A 17,539-nucleotide genomic window follows, 5' to 3' on the forward strand; every position below is an offset into this window, starting at 1 on the left:
AGTGAAGTAATCAGTGGCCACCAGAATGAAACAATGATGTTTCGAAGAAGGTGGGTGTATTTTGCCAATCATATCCATGGCCCATCCTCTGAATGGCCAAGGCTTCACTACTGCATGTAAGTCAGTTATGGGCACATGCCTTATTGCACCATGTTTTTGGCATGCCTGGCAACCTTTTGCATATTCGATACAGTCCTTAAGAATGGTTGGCCAATAATAGGAATGCCTTCGAAGCAACCATCTCATCTTTACACTAGGCTGATGAGCGCCACAGATGCCTTCATGAACCTCAGCCATGGCTGTTAATGCTTCTTTTGGGCCCAAACACTCCAGCAATAAGCCATCTCCCCCTCTTTTGTAAAGAGCATTACCATATATCATATATTGCATAGACTGCAATTTGACCTTCCTGCTGGCCTTCGAAGATGGACCAGCTAAATATTGCATTATTGGATGCCTCCAATCTTGTTCTTGTAAGTCATTATGGTTGGCTTCCAAGACCATATTCCTTTTATTCAAAGGTTGTATTAATTTCTGGTATGTTGTCTGACTTATGTCCCTTTGAGAATTATCCTTTCTCTTGAAGTTCGAAGCCTTTTGAGCCACATCATTAGCTCTAATGTTCAAGAATCTTGGAACATGGGTTACATTTGCTATTTGAAACTGAGAAAGCAAATGTAATGCAGCAACATAATATGGCAAAATACTTATGCTTTGACACTTGAAAATCCCTTTCACTTGATTAACCACCAATTGAGAGTCTCCAAATATGTCAACTGTATGTACTTGTAGCCCAATAAGGATTTCTAATCCTACTATTAAAGCTTCATACTCCGCCTGATTATTAGAACAAGTGGCTTCATCTACTCTGAAACCATGTGTGGTTTCTACCCCTTGTGGAGATCTTATTACAACACCAATTCCAATTAAACCATTGGCTTTCGACCCATCAAACCACATCTGCCATGGCTCAACATTAGCCATACCAAGCTCCATTATCTCCTGGCTCTCTGTTTGAGATGGATGATCTGCCAAGAAATTGGCTAAAACCTGCCCTTTTACTGCCCTTTGAGGGACATATTCTAGATGAAATTCTGATAAGGCAAGTATCCACTTGCCAATTCTTCCCCTCAACATTGGTCTAGATAACATATATTTAACCAAATCTGTGGTTGCAATTACCAAGACAGTTGTAGGCAAAAGATAATATCTTAATTTTATTGCAGCAAAATACAAAGCAAGACACAGCTTTTCAACAGCTGAATATTTACATTGACAAGAATTTAAAAACCTACTAAGGTAATAAATAGCTTGCTCCTTGCCTTCTTCGTTGTCTTGGGCTAAGAAAGCTCCCAATGAATCCTCTGCTGCAGCTATGTACAACTTCAAGGGTTTGTTCCCCTTTGGTGGCATCAGCACTGGAGGGTTAGCCAAGTAGGCTTTGATACCTTCGAAAGCAATTTGATGCTCTGCTGACCACACGAATTCTTCTTCAGCTTTCAGCCTTAACAAGGAAGAAAATACTTTAGTTTTTCCTGCAGTGTTAGAAATAAACCTTCGAAGAAAGTTAACCTGTCCAAGGAACTTCTGCAATTCTTTGTTACTTGATGGAGGCCTGGCTGCAATGATGGCTTTGGCTTTGTTCTGGTCAATCTGTATTCCTTTCTTGTGTACCACATAACCCAAGAAGTTCCCAGATGATACGCCAAAGGCACATTTAAGAGGGTTGAGCTTTAATTTGAACCTTCTCATTCTTTCAAAGGCTGCTTCTAAGTGAAACAGGTGCTCTTCCATGGATTGAGATTTAACCACAATGTCATCAATATAACATTCTAAATACCCTCCAATAAGGTCATGAAAGATAGTGTTCGTGGCTCTTTGATATGTAGCTCCAGCATTCTTTAGACCAAATGGCATTTTAACCCATTCAAAGGTGCCAATATTCCCAGGACATCTGAATGCTGTCTTGTGGATATCTTCCTCTGCAATGCAGATTTGGTTATAGCCGGAATGCCCATCCATCATTGACAAGACTTGGTGACCTGCTGAACTGTCTACTAGCAAGTCCACTATAGGCATAGGGTACTCATCTTTGGGAGTTTCCAGATTTAAGTTTCTAAAATCGATACATACCCTCATTTTGCCATTCTTCTTGACTACAGGCACAATATTAGATAGCCACTCGACATACCTGGTTGTTCTAATAAAACCTGCCTTGAGGAGTCTAAGGATCTCTTCCTTGACCTTCTGAATTACTTCTGGACTCATCCTCCTTGGTTTCTGCTTGTAAGGCTTGAAATTAGGCTTCATGGGGAGCCTATGTTCCACTAATGACCTATCCAATCCTGGTAGTTCATTATAAGACCATGCAAAGCAATCTTTGTATTTCTTCAGAACAACCAATAGCTGGTTTCTGTCCAGAGCATTCAAACAAGCACTTATATAAGTGGGCTGTTGTACAGAACCTTCCCCTAGATTTACTTCTTCTAAAGGGTCTTGTGCTTGAGGACTTACCAAAGCTTCTTCCTTGATTTCTTCAACCTTCGAAGTAGCCTTCTTGCTTTGTTCTGCTCCTAGGTTCTTTAGTTCAACATCCTTGCCCTCCTCCTCATAGACAAAATCTGTCCATAAGGCATCCTCCTCCTGTATCTCCTGGACTTTTGTCTCAATGTCCAATGCACAATATTTCCCAAGGGTCAAAATTCTGACCTGTTGCTATTTCTGCTTGCAGCCGAGTATCATGGCCTCCCTTTCTTGCTCCTGTACTCTCTGGACTATAGCTTCTACATCCAATGTTGAGAATTTAATCAGAGCCAAGGATGTGGCTTCTTGCTTTTCACTTCTTTGCCTATAACCAGGCATCATTGTCATCCTTTAGAACGACCTCTTCATCAGCACTTTCTTGGACTAAGTGCTTCAAGTGTGTCACTTCCTCATCAGCCGTCACTTCGGCTGAACCGTCATCTTTCATCAGTATACTGAGCGGTGTCACTCCCTCAATATACAATTTAGCCTCCGCAAAGTCTGCACAGGCTATGAAGGGTTGAGGATCTGCATCGATTTCTTCTGTCTCTCCATTGCCTAAAGCCATCATGATTTTCTGATGCAAAGAAGAAGGCACACATTTGTTAGTGTGGATCCAATCCCTTCCAAGTAAGGCATTATATTTAGCATTACTGTCGATTACGAAGAATGCTGTCATGCAATACCTGGTTCCCACACTTAAATTAATGGGTAGAATCCCCTGAGCCATTTGCTTATCTCCAGCAAAACCAGCGATGGTTGTGCTGGTTGGGATCAACTTAGGATTCCTTTTTCCTAGTTTCTTCAAAGAAGATTTTGGCAACAAGTTTACTGCTGCCCCATTGTCTATTAGGACTCGATTCAGTTGTATCCCATCGAAGAAAGCCTTGATGTACAAAGGCTTAACATGTTGTGTCATGGAATTCGAGGGATACTCGAATGGATACGATAGGTTGATGCTTACCACTTCCTCGCTCTCATATTCATCTTCTATCGGGGTAACCATTTCGAAATTATCTTGTACCATACTTGCTTATGAGTCTTCACTAGAGATCTGAACTGGATCAGCTTCCTGCCCCTCTTGATTCTCATCTCCAGCTTGGAATTCCTGTGGTAGTATGCGTACCATGTTCACTGATACTGGGGGAAACGAGCCAAACTGGATGGCTGGCTGTACCTGTTTCCCCTCTTGGTCACTTTGGTCGACTTCCTCAGAAACTTCCTGCATGATGCATTCTGGTATTTCATTGCTAACTGATCCCTTCGAAGGATCTTTCTCAACTGGCTCTTCAGTCAGAAACGTTTGTTTAGCCATGAAGGCTTCGAACATCTCTTCTTCCATCATTTCTTTCTTTTGGCTTGTGCCAATCTCTTCTTCTGTCTCACTATCACTCTCCATCAGAGCCTTCTCCAATCCAGCTAAACTAGCCTTCTTTCTGGCTGTTAGTTCGGCATGAACCTTAGCCAATTGTTCTCGGCTGCAGACCACTTTGCTCTGTGGAACCGGCTTTGGAGCATGGTCTGACTTTGGGTTCTTCCTTCCTTCCGTTTTGACTGGTGAAGAATTTTCTCCACTTTCCTTCAGATCTTTCTGGTACTGGGTGTACCTGCGCTGAATTTTTCTCCTCTGTGATCTTGAGATGACTGGGACCATGTCTGGTTCCCTCGTCTTTGGGTGTTTAAGCACCACCCAGTTATTCGGAGCCACCATAGGAGGCTTGATCATCCTGCCTTGGTTTACAACATCTCCATAAGCAAGCACTTCCCTAGGTTTGTTTTGCACTACAAACCAGTCCGGGACTCCAGGCACCCACGAACCTACTGATCCAAATGTGGAACTGTTTCTTTCTACCTTCGAAACTGCCTTCGAAACTGGCTGTGAAGGTAGATGCTTGTTCCTGACTTCATGTCTCGAGTCTGTTTCTGGCCTTTGATGAAAGTGGTCACTTTCAGTTCTGCGTGAGGTTGGTCTAGGAGGCCAATCCCTGGCTTTAATCCCGTAACCTGAACTCTTCCCCAATCTTCTTTCAGAATGGTTGCTTTCTACTCTGTAGTAGTTAGGTGGTCTAGACTCATACAAGGACCTCTTGCCTTTAGCATGCATTCTGTCCACTGCAGGTTCAACCATTGATGGTCGCTGCCTATCACTACCCGGATACGGCCTTTTGTTGTAAGCATTGGTTGGCTTAGAATGTCTTTGAACATCTCTGTAGTATTGCTTTCCATCAATTGGAAGCCCCCTCAACCATTTATGACTCAGTCTGCACTTGGGACACATCATCTGCATTACAGCTGCTTCCAAGGAATTGTCATCTAGTGCTTCTTCGTCAGATTGCTCCTTCTGATGTGAGAAACCTTGTCCAATAGCTGGTGGGTTTCTAGTCTCCTTCTTAGCAGTTGTCTGGTTGGCAGTATGCATTTGCACGTTGACCTCTTCCAACTCCTGCAGAGATAGATTCTGGAAGTTTGGTACAACCACATTAGTTGTGCCTTCTCCAACTTCTGGAAACGGGTTACTATCAATCCCCATGATCTTTTCTGTTTTGGTTGGGAATTTCAGACTTCCTTTCCGAATCTGCTCCTGGATCCTGTCTCGAAAAACAATGCAGTTTTTAGTCGAGTGAGACCAAGAGTTATGCCATTTACAATATATTTTTCCTTTAAGTTCATCTGGAGATGACAGTTTTACTCCCTTTGGTAACTTAAGGAAATTGGCTGCAAGCAGATGGTCAAAAATGTCATCTGCTTTTGCCAGATCGAAAGAATACTTTCTGTGGAAATCTTTCTTTTTAAACTGCTGGTCAATGGTGGTGTCTTTATGAATCAATGCTTCACAAATTACAGGTTCTTTGCCCACAATCTCTGCTGCATCGATTTCATAATTGGGATCTCTATAATATGTCTTATACGAGACATTATTTCGATCTTGTTCTTCTTCTAATAGTGCTTTATATCTAGACACCTTATAGGTTAATTCGACCAAATCCCTGAACTCAGTTGAATCAAACTTCTTTCGAAGCCTGAACTCTAAACCGTTTTGAGCCAATCTTACAAACTCTGGCTCTGGGAGAATGACTCTACATTTATTCCGAGCCCTTTTAAATCTGGCAATAAACTGAGTAGCCTTTTCCTCAGGCCTTTGACTCAATCTAGCCAAGTCTGCCATGGAAACTTCTGGCTCTGATTGGAAAAATTGGGCATGGAATGCCTCTTCCATCTGTTGCCAATTTTGAATGGACCCATGTGTAAGGTTGATGTACCATACGAATGCTCCTCCAGTCAGAGAATTTGGAAATAATCTCAGTTTCATATAATCATGATTAGTGAATTCACCGCATTGAGCAGCAAATCTAGCAATATGCTCTACAGTTGACTGATTTCCAGTTCCATAAAATAGAGTAAAATCTGGTATTCTGAATCCTCTTGGGTATTTATGTACCCTATCTACCCATTCTGGGTATGGTTTTCTGTATATAGGAGTTTGGACCCCCCGAGCCATTGGTCCACATATCTCCCTAACAATATCAGCAATCTGGTCTCTAGGAACCAAATTTTGTGCTTGCTGAACCACTACTGGAGGGACAAACACAGGGTTTGGTGGGCAAACTTGTGCCTGTGGTCCTCTTGGTCCATAAGGTTGCATATTTGGGACTGGGTGCCCCTGTGGTGCAGGTTGCTGTTGGGGGTGTGGGTAACCCCTTTGAGCCTGTCCTGTGAAAGGACCTGCAAAAGGTGTTGGAACAGATGTTGTATCCCTTCCATTTGTGGGAAAACCTTCCAACCCCTCGGGTATGAATTCGAATAAAGGATTATTATACCCCCTAGTACCAGGTATGGCTTCGAACATGAGATTTGTAACCGTTCTTATGCCAGTTTCTTGTGTTTGGCCAGGTCCACCAATTTGTGTGGCTTCATTGTTGAGTACTGAGGCATTTTGGCCCGCTGCAGGCCTCGAAACAGGTTCATACCAAGACTGAGGTGATGGTCTTTCAAAGTTTTGGGTACTAGTTTGACTATTAGAATGTCCATTAACTTGCATAGGCTGTTTATCTCTAGCCAATCTTTGCTGAGGGACATTTAAAACCTCCTCCGTGTGTCTTGTGTTTGTTGGTTGGTGATTATTCATTCGATCCAAGAAGGATGTTGCTCATTTTTCCATTGTGTTTATTAGTTGTTGTCCCATAGCATCTACTAAGCCATCCCATGGATTTGTTGGCTGAGTAGATGGAATGGTGGATGGTCTAATTCCTTGGTTTCGTCCAATACTACGAGCATATGGTTCTTTTCCAGAAGTACTGGTTTGTTCGACCAAAGGTTCTGATAACATGGGAGTTTCCATAGGATGTGTTACCACATTATCCTCTGGATTAGGTATTTCTACCTCTCCTTCTACGCCTTCCTCCAAGCGTTCATTTTCTCCTTGTCGTCTTCGTCTAGCCATATTTTAATAGTCCCACTGGGCGTGCCAAAAATATATGTTGGCTTTTTGGCTTTTCGAAGGGTATTTTTGTAAATGTGAGCGTGCCAGCAAGGATCAATCAGTCCTTACAGAAATTGTGATTGCCAACCAATTACCAGACGATTGTGTTTTAGTTCTTTTAGCCTCAATGAAGAGGACTTTTACTGGTGGCTTGACTTAGGAGAAATTAAGAGAAATAACAATTAATATGAAGAACAATGGAAGTATTTCATAAAAATGAAAAACTTACAATAGTCCAAACTCAGCCTCGAAGAAGTTTACAGCAATAATCTTGAATCTACTTGAGACTACTCCTATGAATTGAAGTGCAGTGCAGATATGTAAAGTGCAGGTATTGAAAGTACAGGAATGTAAAACTGGAAAGTAAAATATGAAGTAAAGACTGGTATGTATGATCTGAGTTCCGTCCTTTTTCCTGGGGGTCTCTCTGCTATTTATACTTGTCAAAGATGACCTTCGAACTGCTCTTCGAACCGTCGAACTGCTCCTCCATGATCACTGATCATGTTGCCTTAGAAGTAGCTCCATTATGCCACCATTTGCAGTTAGGCTTCCCTCCTGTATTTGAATTTGAATATGAGTAACCGTTGAAGCCACGTCACCTTGCGTTTCTTTACTGATCCAATGTTGCTCAGACCATGTGAGAACCAATTATCATCACCACGTGTACGATCAGGATTGGAGACTTAAATTATTTTCCAATAATACCCTTATTCTGCCACGTGTCGGATTGTAACTGACTTTTACAAAATATATAGCTAACAGTTTGGAAAAGACTTTTTGATTTTTTTGACTTTATGTGAGAAAAAAAAATGTGATGATTATAGATTAGATGTAATAATTTATCTTCTTTGAGCTTGTTTTATCTTTTGTCGCTAAAATAATTCCAAACTTAACCCAACCCTTCTTTCCAAACAAAACCTTACTAATGTGGCTCATTTTGAGAAGTGAGTTATAAGTCACTTCTTAATTTTTAACTCACTTTTTTCGCTCATAAAAAAAATTAAAAAAATAAATCTTAACTACCTTTTCAAAACACACGTGATCCAACATTTATATTTGCTTATAATCATAAAGAAAATGGTACGAAAGTTGGAGTTTGTGGTACGGTGGATCAAAAAGTCATATCAACTTTGAAGTATTTTAGCCCAAATAACAACATAAAGGCTTGTTTGGAAAAATTAGTTATTTTAGTAAGTTATTTTAATTTTTAACTATTTTAATAGATTAAAATATTTATATTTAGAAAGAGGGTAAAATTTTTTTATAATTAGATGTGATATTTGTGAGAAAAAAATAAAATAATTATAAATTTGATGTGACATCTTATCTTATTTATTATTTTAATTTATTTTATCTTTTTGTGAATTTTTAGCAAACAAAAAAAAAATAGTCAATTTTTAAAGTTGAAGAAAAAAATATGATTATTAAAATTCTAAAAGTAGGTGAACTAAATGAATTAAATAATTTATTAAAAAAACAAGGCTTGGTGACAATTTTTCCGAAGACAAACGGCCTGAGTTTTAATAATTTAAATTTTATCAAAGATACATGAATAAACTAAATTTTATTTTTTAAAAACGAATAATAATTATAAATTTAAATTAGAAAATTTTATCATACACATCATTTATCGTGTGCATATTTAGTTATGTTATTTTTTTTAATTATGTTATTATTTTGAAATTTTTTATTATGCCTCATATAATATTTGGTTATGATTTTTTTTTTAGTTATAATTTAGAAAGTATGAAATTATGTCATTTTTCGTTTTCAATTATGACTAACTTTTTTTAATTAGGACTCATTAATTCTTTAAATATATCCCATATTATGTTTAGTTATGACATTTTTTTTAGTTATAACTAAAAAATCAAAATTATATCATTTTTATTTATTATAAAATCCATATGATATATATCTTTATTACTCCATCCGTTCCAAAATAATAGTCCCTTTTGGGGAATTTAATTTTTTTTGACAGTATAATTATTACACTTTCAAAATATTAATTTTTCAAAATTATTCTTTAATAGTAAATTTTTAAAAAAATATCAATTGTCATAATTATATATATATATATATATATATATATATTTTGCTGTTAATAAATTTAAAAGAAAAGTAAAATAAGAAGTTTATAATATTTTAATTCTTAATGTTTGAAAAGAGATTGATATTTTGCAATAATAAAAAATAAAATAAGAAAAACATTTTGGCTGGGACCCCAAATAAGAGATTAATTTTTAACGAAGAATGCTAAAATCTTAAATATTTTATTAAATATTTATCATGAAAGTCTTATATAAATCTTACACTTGTATAAAATATTTGATAAAAATATTTAGGCCTTGTTTGGTTTGTATTTTTTAAAAAATTTTAAAAAAAAATTCTCTACAAATAAGTTTTCAAAAGTAATCAAACCAAAAAAAATTTTCCAATTTTTTTTTTTTTTCAAAACTTGTTTGATTTACAAGTTTTCCAAACAAATCTCTCTCTCATACACATCAAATCAATCATTTTTTTTAAAACTCTCTCTCAAAATAATTTTTCAAAATATCTTTTGAAAAAAAACTAAACCAAACAAATTTTCGTACTTTTTATCTCAAAATATGTTTCTCAAATACAAACCAAACAAGCCCTTAAAATCTTCCCCATCAGGCATTTTCCAAACAAGCTATGATCAAGTCTAAGTGTTACCGGTCTTAAATTTTTACTAAATAAATAATTAAATATTTCACAAGAGTGTGAAGTTGATAAAATTACATATTTTACATTTATATAAAATATTTAATTATTTATTTGATAAAAAATTTGGTATCCTTCGTAATTTAGGCCAAGTTTGGGAAGATCCAAAAAAGTTAAAAAGCCAAAAAGTTACTCAAAAAGCTAAAAAGTTAACACTATTCACCAAAAGTCAACAATTACGGCTGCACAACTCCCAATTCAAATTTTTCCCTACAAATCAATTTTTACAATTTTTTATTACACATTTTTCAATAAAAAGTCAAAAAGTTAACCCAAACATCTATATTTTCAACCTCAATTTTTTAGTCCAAAAAAACAAAAAGTGCACTTTTTTAGTCTCCCCAAACTTGGCCTCACGGGAAAAACATTATTCCCTCTCCTCATGGCAACCCCAGAGAGAGAATCAGTAAACAGAGCTCTCTCCCTCTCTCTGATCATCAAGAACAAGAACTCAGTTCAACTAATGTGTGTGTGTGTGTGTGTGTGTGTGTGTGTGTGTGTGTGTGTTGTGTGATTTGGTAAAAGAAGACTAGTGGACAAAGAACCATCTCACCAGAGAGCAGTGGGGCTTTCAAGATAGATACATAGAGATGGACACAATCCTCTGCGACGAGCTCCTCCAAGAAATCTTCCTCCGCCTCCCTCCCACTTCTTCCTCCGCCGTCTCCCTCGTCTCCAAGCGGTGGCTCCGCCTCTTCCGCTCCTCCATCTCCCGCCTCTCCCTCCATCTCTCCCCTCACAACTCCACCCCACCCCTCCTCTCCTCCTTCCTCTCTCACTTCCCCTTCCTCTTTTCCCTCTCTCTCACCACCGCCGCCGACACTTCAACCTTCTCCGACCTCCTCCTCCTATCCGCCGCCTCCTCTTGTCCCAATCTCCGCCACATCCAACTCTTGAACAGCCCCGTCTCTCTCTTCCCTCTGCTTTCTCTCTCTACCTCGTGCCCTCACCTGTGTTCTCTCTCTATCGCCCTCTCTAGACCCCTCTCTTTCCACTGGCTCCTCTCTTTCCACTCTCTGAAAGACCTCTCGATCGTCTTCAACACTGGACAATTCGATTCATACAAACTCAATTCGACCGATTCAGCGATCGGAAACACCGAAACCGAACTTCAATTAGAAACCCTAGGCTTGTCCGGGATTCAACACTGCGATTACGGCCTCAGTTGGCTCTGGAGGAGTTGTAAACAGCTCAAGAAACTCCAATTGCGAAGCTGCTATGCAATCGGCGATGAATCATCACTCTCATCGTTCGTCGAATGCTTAATTGGTCTCCAAGAAGTGGAATTGTGGACATGTAGGGTGATAATCGACGAGGTTTTATCAAAATTAGCTGAGAATTGTACATCTTTGAAGTGTCTCTCCGTATACGACGGGGGTAGTAGACAGGGTTTACTTCAATTCATCACTCAAAGCCAGTGTAATTTGCAAAAACTCGATTTCCGATTACCCCTTGACCTCCAAAACAATCATTTAATGGCTGCTGCAGAGAATTTCAGGGGATTAACGAGTCTCAGGCTCCAAAGCTGTTGTCTTGTTACCGGTGAAGGTCTTAATAGTATCGGCATAGCCATGAGTGATCAGATTGAAGAATTGGCATTGATAAACTGTGATGTGGTTGAAAGAGAACCCGGGTTGCTGACCACATTGGGACAGAATTTGAGGCGGTTAAGGAAGTTGGATTTGTCTTACAATGAGATGTTGTTCGATAAAGAGCTCGTGTCAATGCTCTTTTCGTGTAGTTATTTGAGCGAATTGAAGTTGAGGGGTTGTAAAGGATTGACTAATGTAACCATGGTTTCGATGTTCAAGAGCTGTAAGTATTTGGAGAGTGTGGACATAATGTATTGTTGTGGGATTGAGGCAGAGGCCATTGAGTTGTTTGTTCTGAATTTGCCGCGGTTGAGGCAGTTGCAGGTCGAGGAAAGCAAGATTATGTGGGCTTCAAAATAAGGTCATCGAGATGATTTGAATGTGGGAATTCATTCATAGAAGGGGCAATTTATTTTGATATGCAAATTGCAAATTTGTAAAGGTAACTGTCCCAAGTACTATTTCATGGGTCAATTGTAAATGTTTCTAATTTATGTTGTGGTTATGAGACTGTTTATACCATTCTTGAATATCCCAATAATATAGGCATTGCATCAACAAAAATATGAATTGTAATGGAGATTTCTGTTTTCTTTAACACTGCACAGCTTCTTATTTGTCACAATAATGCTGCAATTGTTATTTTGGCCTCTGGGTCATCTTCATCTACATTTGCTACATGTATATTTGTTTCAGGCTTGGTTTGGGAAGTGGGTTGGCTTTTTGGCTTTTTAGTTTTTTTGGCTATTTTAGCCTGGGCTTAAAAGCTTGGTTTGGGAAGGGCTTTTTGGCTTTTTGGCTTTTTTGAGTTTTTTTGTGAGAGAAGAATGTAATGATTATGGGTTAGATGTGATGTTTTGTTTGTTATGGTTAAAATAACCTATTTTGTTTTTTGTGGCTAAAATAGTCAAAAAAGCCTGCAAACCCACTTGCCAAACACAGGCTCAACAGCAATTATGGAATGTGTTTGTTGGAATTTATATCTTTGTTTGAGCTGTGATGAAGCATTTGAAATACCTTTTTTCTTAAATAGAAAATAAAATAAAATTGTGTCATAACTATTTGGGGCTCGTTTGGTTTGATTTTCTGAAAAAATTTTGGGAAATTTTCTCTACAAATAAGTTTTCAAAAATAACCAAACCAAACAAATTTTCCCAAAAAAATTTTTCAAAACTTGTAAACCAAACAAGTTTTCCAAACAAATCTCTCTCTCTCACATATCAAATCAATCACTTTTTCCAAAACTCTATCTCAAAATAATTTTCCAAAACATCTTTTAAAAAAAACTAAACCAAACATGTTTTCGTACTTTTTATCTCTAAAACACATCTCTCAAACACAAACCAAACATACCCTTGATCTCTCAAAACAAACATGGCTATGAGTGAAGCATTCGTGATTGTATTATGAGACAAACCCAGTAAGTTCACATCTACATTTTCTTTCCAGCCCAGCCCATAAGTTCACGGTTGGGCTGCAGTTAGGCTTTTGCCAGGACCCTTATTTTTTTTCTATCCTGACATTTGTTAAAAATAAGGCCCGATTGGGCTTCAAATACCTCGGCTCAAGCCGATCTCAGACGACCCCATACATGGATATGGGCCAACCCATGGGCCTTGAACGAATTTTACATGCCCAGCTTTTTTCTTAATGAGGAAACATGTTTTGATAAAATAATTACAAATAAGTGAGAAACATTATACATATTAATAATTATAAGTATAATTTTTTTCATGAATATGTTTTTTTTTTTTTTTTTGGGACACCCACTAGAGTGTAATTATCCCCTTCTTAATTCCAAACAATAGAAAACAAAAATTAAAAGTAAACAAATTTTTAAAATAAGGATAAATTACAAACACACTTCTGAAATTTGTTTAAAATATGATTTGTTCTCTGTAATTTTGAAAATTACATTTCGTCTCTTGAAATTTTAATTTCATAACAAATTGCCCTTTAATTAATAACTTTTCAAGTCAATTAATATTTTTTAATGATGCTAGAAATTTATTTCAATTAATAATTCAGGTAACTTTATTATTGTATTAGAGAGCAGTTAGGAATTTTATTTTATTTAGTAAATTCTGTTAAATAAAATTTTTTGACAAGAGAGTATTTGTAATTTTTCAAACCATAGAGGCATTCCGTATTTTAAACAAATTTCAAGAAGTGTATTTATAATTTATCATAATAATAATAATAATAATAATAATAATAATAAGTTTGAGTAAAGCTCGCACAAGCCTATTTTGTCAACTTGGCTAAAAGTTAATTTTTTAGATTTTTGACTTTTTAAGTCATATTACCTTTCTATTTTTTTTTTACACGGTTTCTAAAAAAAAAGAGTCAAAAAACTAATTTTTAACTTAAGCCTCGTTTGGCAAGTGATTTTTTTAGTCAAAAAGTTAAAAAATTACTAAAAAAATCAAAAAGCTAACAACCTATACCAAAAAGTCAAAGATTTCATTTTCTTTTTACTTTTTGCACATTTTTTCGTAAAAAGTCAAAAAGTCATTCCAAACATATTAGTTTTTTTTACATTATATTTTAGCTAAAAAATTCAAAAAGTTATTAAAAAGCTTGTTTTCAGAATAGCTACAAAAAAAAAGTTCAAATGTGATTGAAACTCCCAGTTTTTCCCACCCCCACCCCCATACACACGTGGGGGTTGGTTATTGGAAGAAGAAAAAAAAAATTATGGCCAATCAGACCCCACTGGGAGGTCATCCCCCAATGGGGGTCTGAAACATTATGCAAAAAAGTTAGGAAAAATCGTCAGACCCCCACTGGGGTGACCCCAGGGTCCCAGTGAGGTGTGATTGGTCCATTTTCTGTCTTTTTTTTTAATTTTTATTTTTTAATCCAATGGCCAACCCTGCGCGTGTGTGTGGGGGTGTCCCAGTGAGGTGTAATTGGTCCATTTTCTGTCTTTTTTTTTTTTTTTTTTTTTATCCAATGGCCAACCCTGCCGCGGGGGGGGGGGGGGGGGTTGTTATATTACAAGCCCCATGGTACAGATTATGTACCAAGTTATACCATTTGAAAATCAGAACAAACGAAGTTATACCATTTGAAAATCAGAACAAACGGGGCATTGTTTTGTTTTGCAGTGTGTCATGCTGATAGTTCTATGTTTTAGGTTACAGTTTGAAACCTCCAACCTGTAGTAATTACAAATTAATGCTCAGTAATGGTTTTTTTTTTTTTTTTTTTTGGTTTGAAACAATGCTCTTTAATGGTTGTGACGTATCTTTGACTTGTTATGAGACCGCATGATGGAAGAGTAGTAATGATGCAGAACAATACTTCAAAAATAATATTATATGTATTAATTAATGTATATATTAGTGTATTAATAGATGATGTGATATCATTTATAGGATTTTAGATATTTGTAATTTGTATAATAAATGCAGTTAATAATAATATCATAACACTGCCTCAATAATACTTCGAGTATATTTGACCTGGGGTGCTTTGATTGACCCTACCAAGTAATTGGACATGACTCCTCTGCTCCGTCAATTAATTATTTTAGTCAAATATTATTTGATTTGTAACTGGGTGGTTTTCTCAATAATACTTCGAGTATATTTGACCTGGGGTGCTTTGATTGACCCTACCAAGTAATTGGACATGACTCCTCTGCTCCGTCAATTAATTATTTTAGTCAAATATTATTTGATTTGTAACTAGGTGGTTTTCTCATCTCTTTTGGAGAAATTTGTAATCATCCAAATAAGTTAACATGAAATTTTTTTTTTTAAAAAAAACCTTTAAACTTCTTAAATTTGAATCACCAAACAACATTAAAAGAAACAAACCACATCTCGAATCATTTTATTCGATGATACAGTAAAAATTGCTAACTTTAAATTAAAGGGTTTGTGAATTTCAAACTTATCAATTGTATGGAATCAAAGGGGATTTAGCCCCTTTTTTCGTGTGTTGTTAAAACGTTTAGAAAAAAGTTATAATAAGTGCACTTCCCTTATTCATTTAATTATTTTTAATGAGATGTGTATGTAATCATAACTTAAATGACTATATATATATATTTTTTACAAATGAGTTGCTTATCTCTTTTCATAAATACTTTAAGTTTATTTGACTATGATGCTTATGAACCCTAATTATGTGATAAAATTGAAATCAGGCACAAGACAAGAAGAAAAAAATAAGAAGAAAAAAATTCAAAGAATACGATCTCACTTGGCCTAGACATCAACAACATTGTCATTTAAAGTTTACTAATATATATATATATATATATAATTACACATCACCCATGAGTGATGTGAATACCACCCAAAATTTATGCCACATAATACATATGCAAGAATTCAAATTTTTATTTTTGTAAGAATAAAATTTCCCAACACAAAATTTAACATATCAGTTAAGAATTGTAAATAAGTGGAATTAAATCCAGTGATAGATCATTTAAGCTTATCATAACATTTAATAAGTTTCAACATCTCAAATGAATTTTATTTAAGTTAAACTCAAATAATATACTTTTTTCACAATTGTGGTCACACATGAAAATACACAATATTTCTAAATACCATATATCACAATTTATAATCAACTATTAAACGTATATAGAATTTAATTACATCAGATACAATTTTTTTTACATAAAGTTAAAGAGTGTTTAAAAATTGATTTCTTAAATAATTTTTTGATTTTTTACGAAGCAAAGTATAAAAGTATTAAAAAAAATGATAATTTATAATAATTTTGACTTTTTAATTAAAAATCTAAGATTATTGTAAATTCCATTTCATGTGAAAAGATTATTTGGAGTTGTATATTATTTGAATTATGTGCGCACAGACTTTTTCATCAATAATACCAGGCTTCCGCTTTTAGCGGGCTATTTATCTCATAGTTTACGCGCGAAAACATATACCACTGAAATTCAAAGAAGTCGGTTGGTTCCCGCCAAAACATGAACGGGCAGTTCGGGCAGTGGCAAAGATAAGTTTGGGAGTGGCCCGGTCAGGGGGGCAAATGGGGCGGCTCAAACCGCGTAAAACCTAAAAAGGGACCCCTTTGGAGTTGGGGCGGCTGCCCTTTAACTTTTAAAAAACAAAAAAACAGAAGAAAAAAAAAAAAAAAAAAAGAAAGGAAAGAAAAAAGGCCTATTTTGGGAAAAAAGTGAAGATTAAAGTGTTTTTAATGTATTGATATTATTATTATTATTCCCAATTAGAATCTACTACTTCAGCTTAGGATTCCTTCCAAGCCCATGTGTACATGTCTACTTCCAAGTTCCAACCCCTCTCTTCTCTCCCCCTAATAGATATACATTGGATTCCCTCTTTACCCATCTCCCTCAAATTCAATTAATACCCAACTTTTTTTTTTCTTCCCCTCTCTCTCTCTCCCTATCTCTGTAGAAATGCTAAAAACTAAGAAAATAATCCTAAAAAAATAAAGAAAAAAAAGTATGATGCCAATTCTTTTTTTGTATTATAAGTTCTACATTTGAAATAAATCTAAGTCATGTATTTTATTTCTTAATATATTTTGCTATGAAAATTTCTTAATCTTTAATACTGTTGACATATATACATTTTTATGTATGTAGTGTGCATAGTGTGTCAATCTAGTGGTGTTATTTTTTGATCTCATAGCAATTTTAATGATATGTTATTGTTCATATCAATGCCAAAATTTGACAATAAGTCTTTCAAATTCATTTTTAATAATGAGTTCGTATATTTTATGTCAAACTATGACAATGCAAAAATTTGACAACGTCTTTTCTTTCTATCTCTCTCATGATGTGAACTAAAAATAATATTTATATTTATTTTCTTCTGGAGAAAATAAAATAAATAATATTCGTAATTATGTCAATCATGCTTTTTTGACACAATATTATGCTAAAATTTAATTTTGAGTGGTAATTCTATATAATCAACAAAAAACTACCCAAAAAATTTAACTCCTATATACATATCTACCCACGATTATGATTTTTCTTTTTGAGTTAGAGTTGAGATTTTGAACCAAGTTGACATGGTTTTTTATTCTCTTCTAATTGACAAGGGATGGGTAGCAAAATATTTGGCTGTTAGTGGAGGAGTTTAGTTGTGGTTATGATTCTAATATTTAGGAATCACTTCACATGATGAAGAGAACAATAATGCTCAACTATGTTGATTGGTAAGTTTGAAGCAGAACG

The 17,539-nt window shown here is 35.7% G+C and overlaps 1 protein-coding gene across 1 annotated transcript; it reads left to right on the forward strand.

The window, feature by feature from the left end:
• The first annotated feature begins 10,112 nt into the window (after nucleotides 1–10,112).
• Nucleotides 10,113–11,907, forward strand: LOC114272192 (uncharacterized). Its single transcript, XM_028213852.2, has one exon. It carries the CDS (start codon nucleotides 10,342–10,344, stop codon nucleotides 11,701–11,703), a length of 1,362 nt encoding a protein of 453 aa, XP_028069653.2. The 5' UTR covers nucleotides 10,113–10,341; the 3' UTR covers nucleotides 11,704–11,907.
• Nucleotides 11,908–17,539: the final 5,632 nt, after the last annotated feature.

Source organism: Camellia sinensis, chromosome 1 (assembly GCF_055761805.1).
Source record: "Camellia sinensis isolate YWXY chromosome 1, ASM5576180v1, whole genome shotgun sequence".
Classification (NCBI taxonomy): domain Eukaryota; kingdom Viridiplantae; phylum Streptophyta; class Magnoliopsida; order Ericales; family Theaceae; genus Camellia; species Camellia sinensis.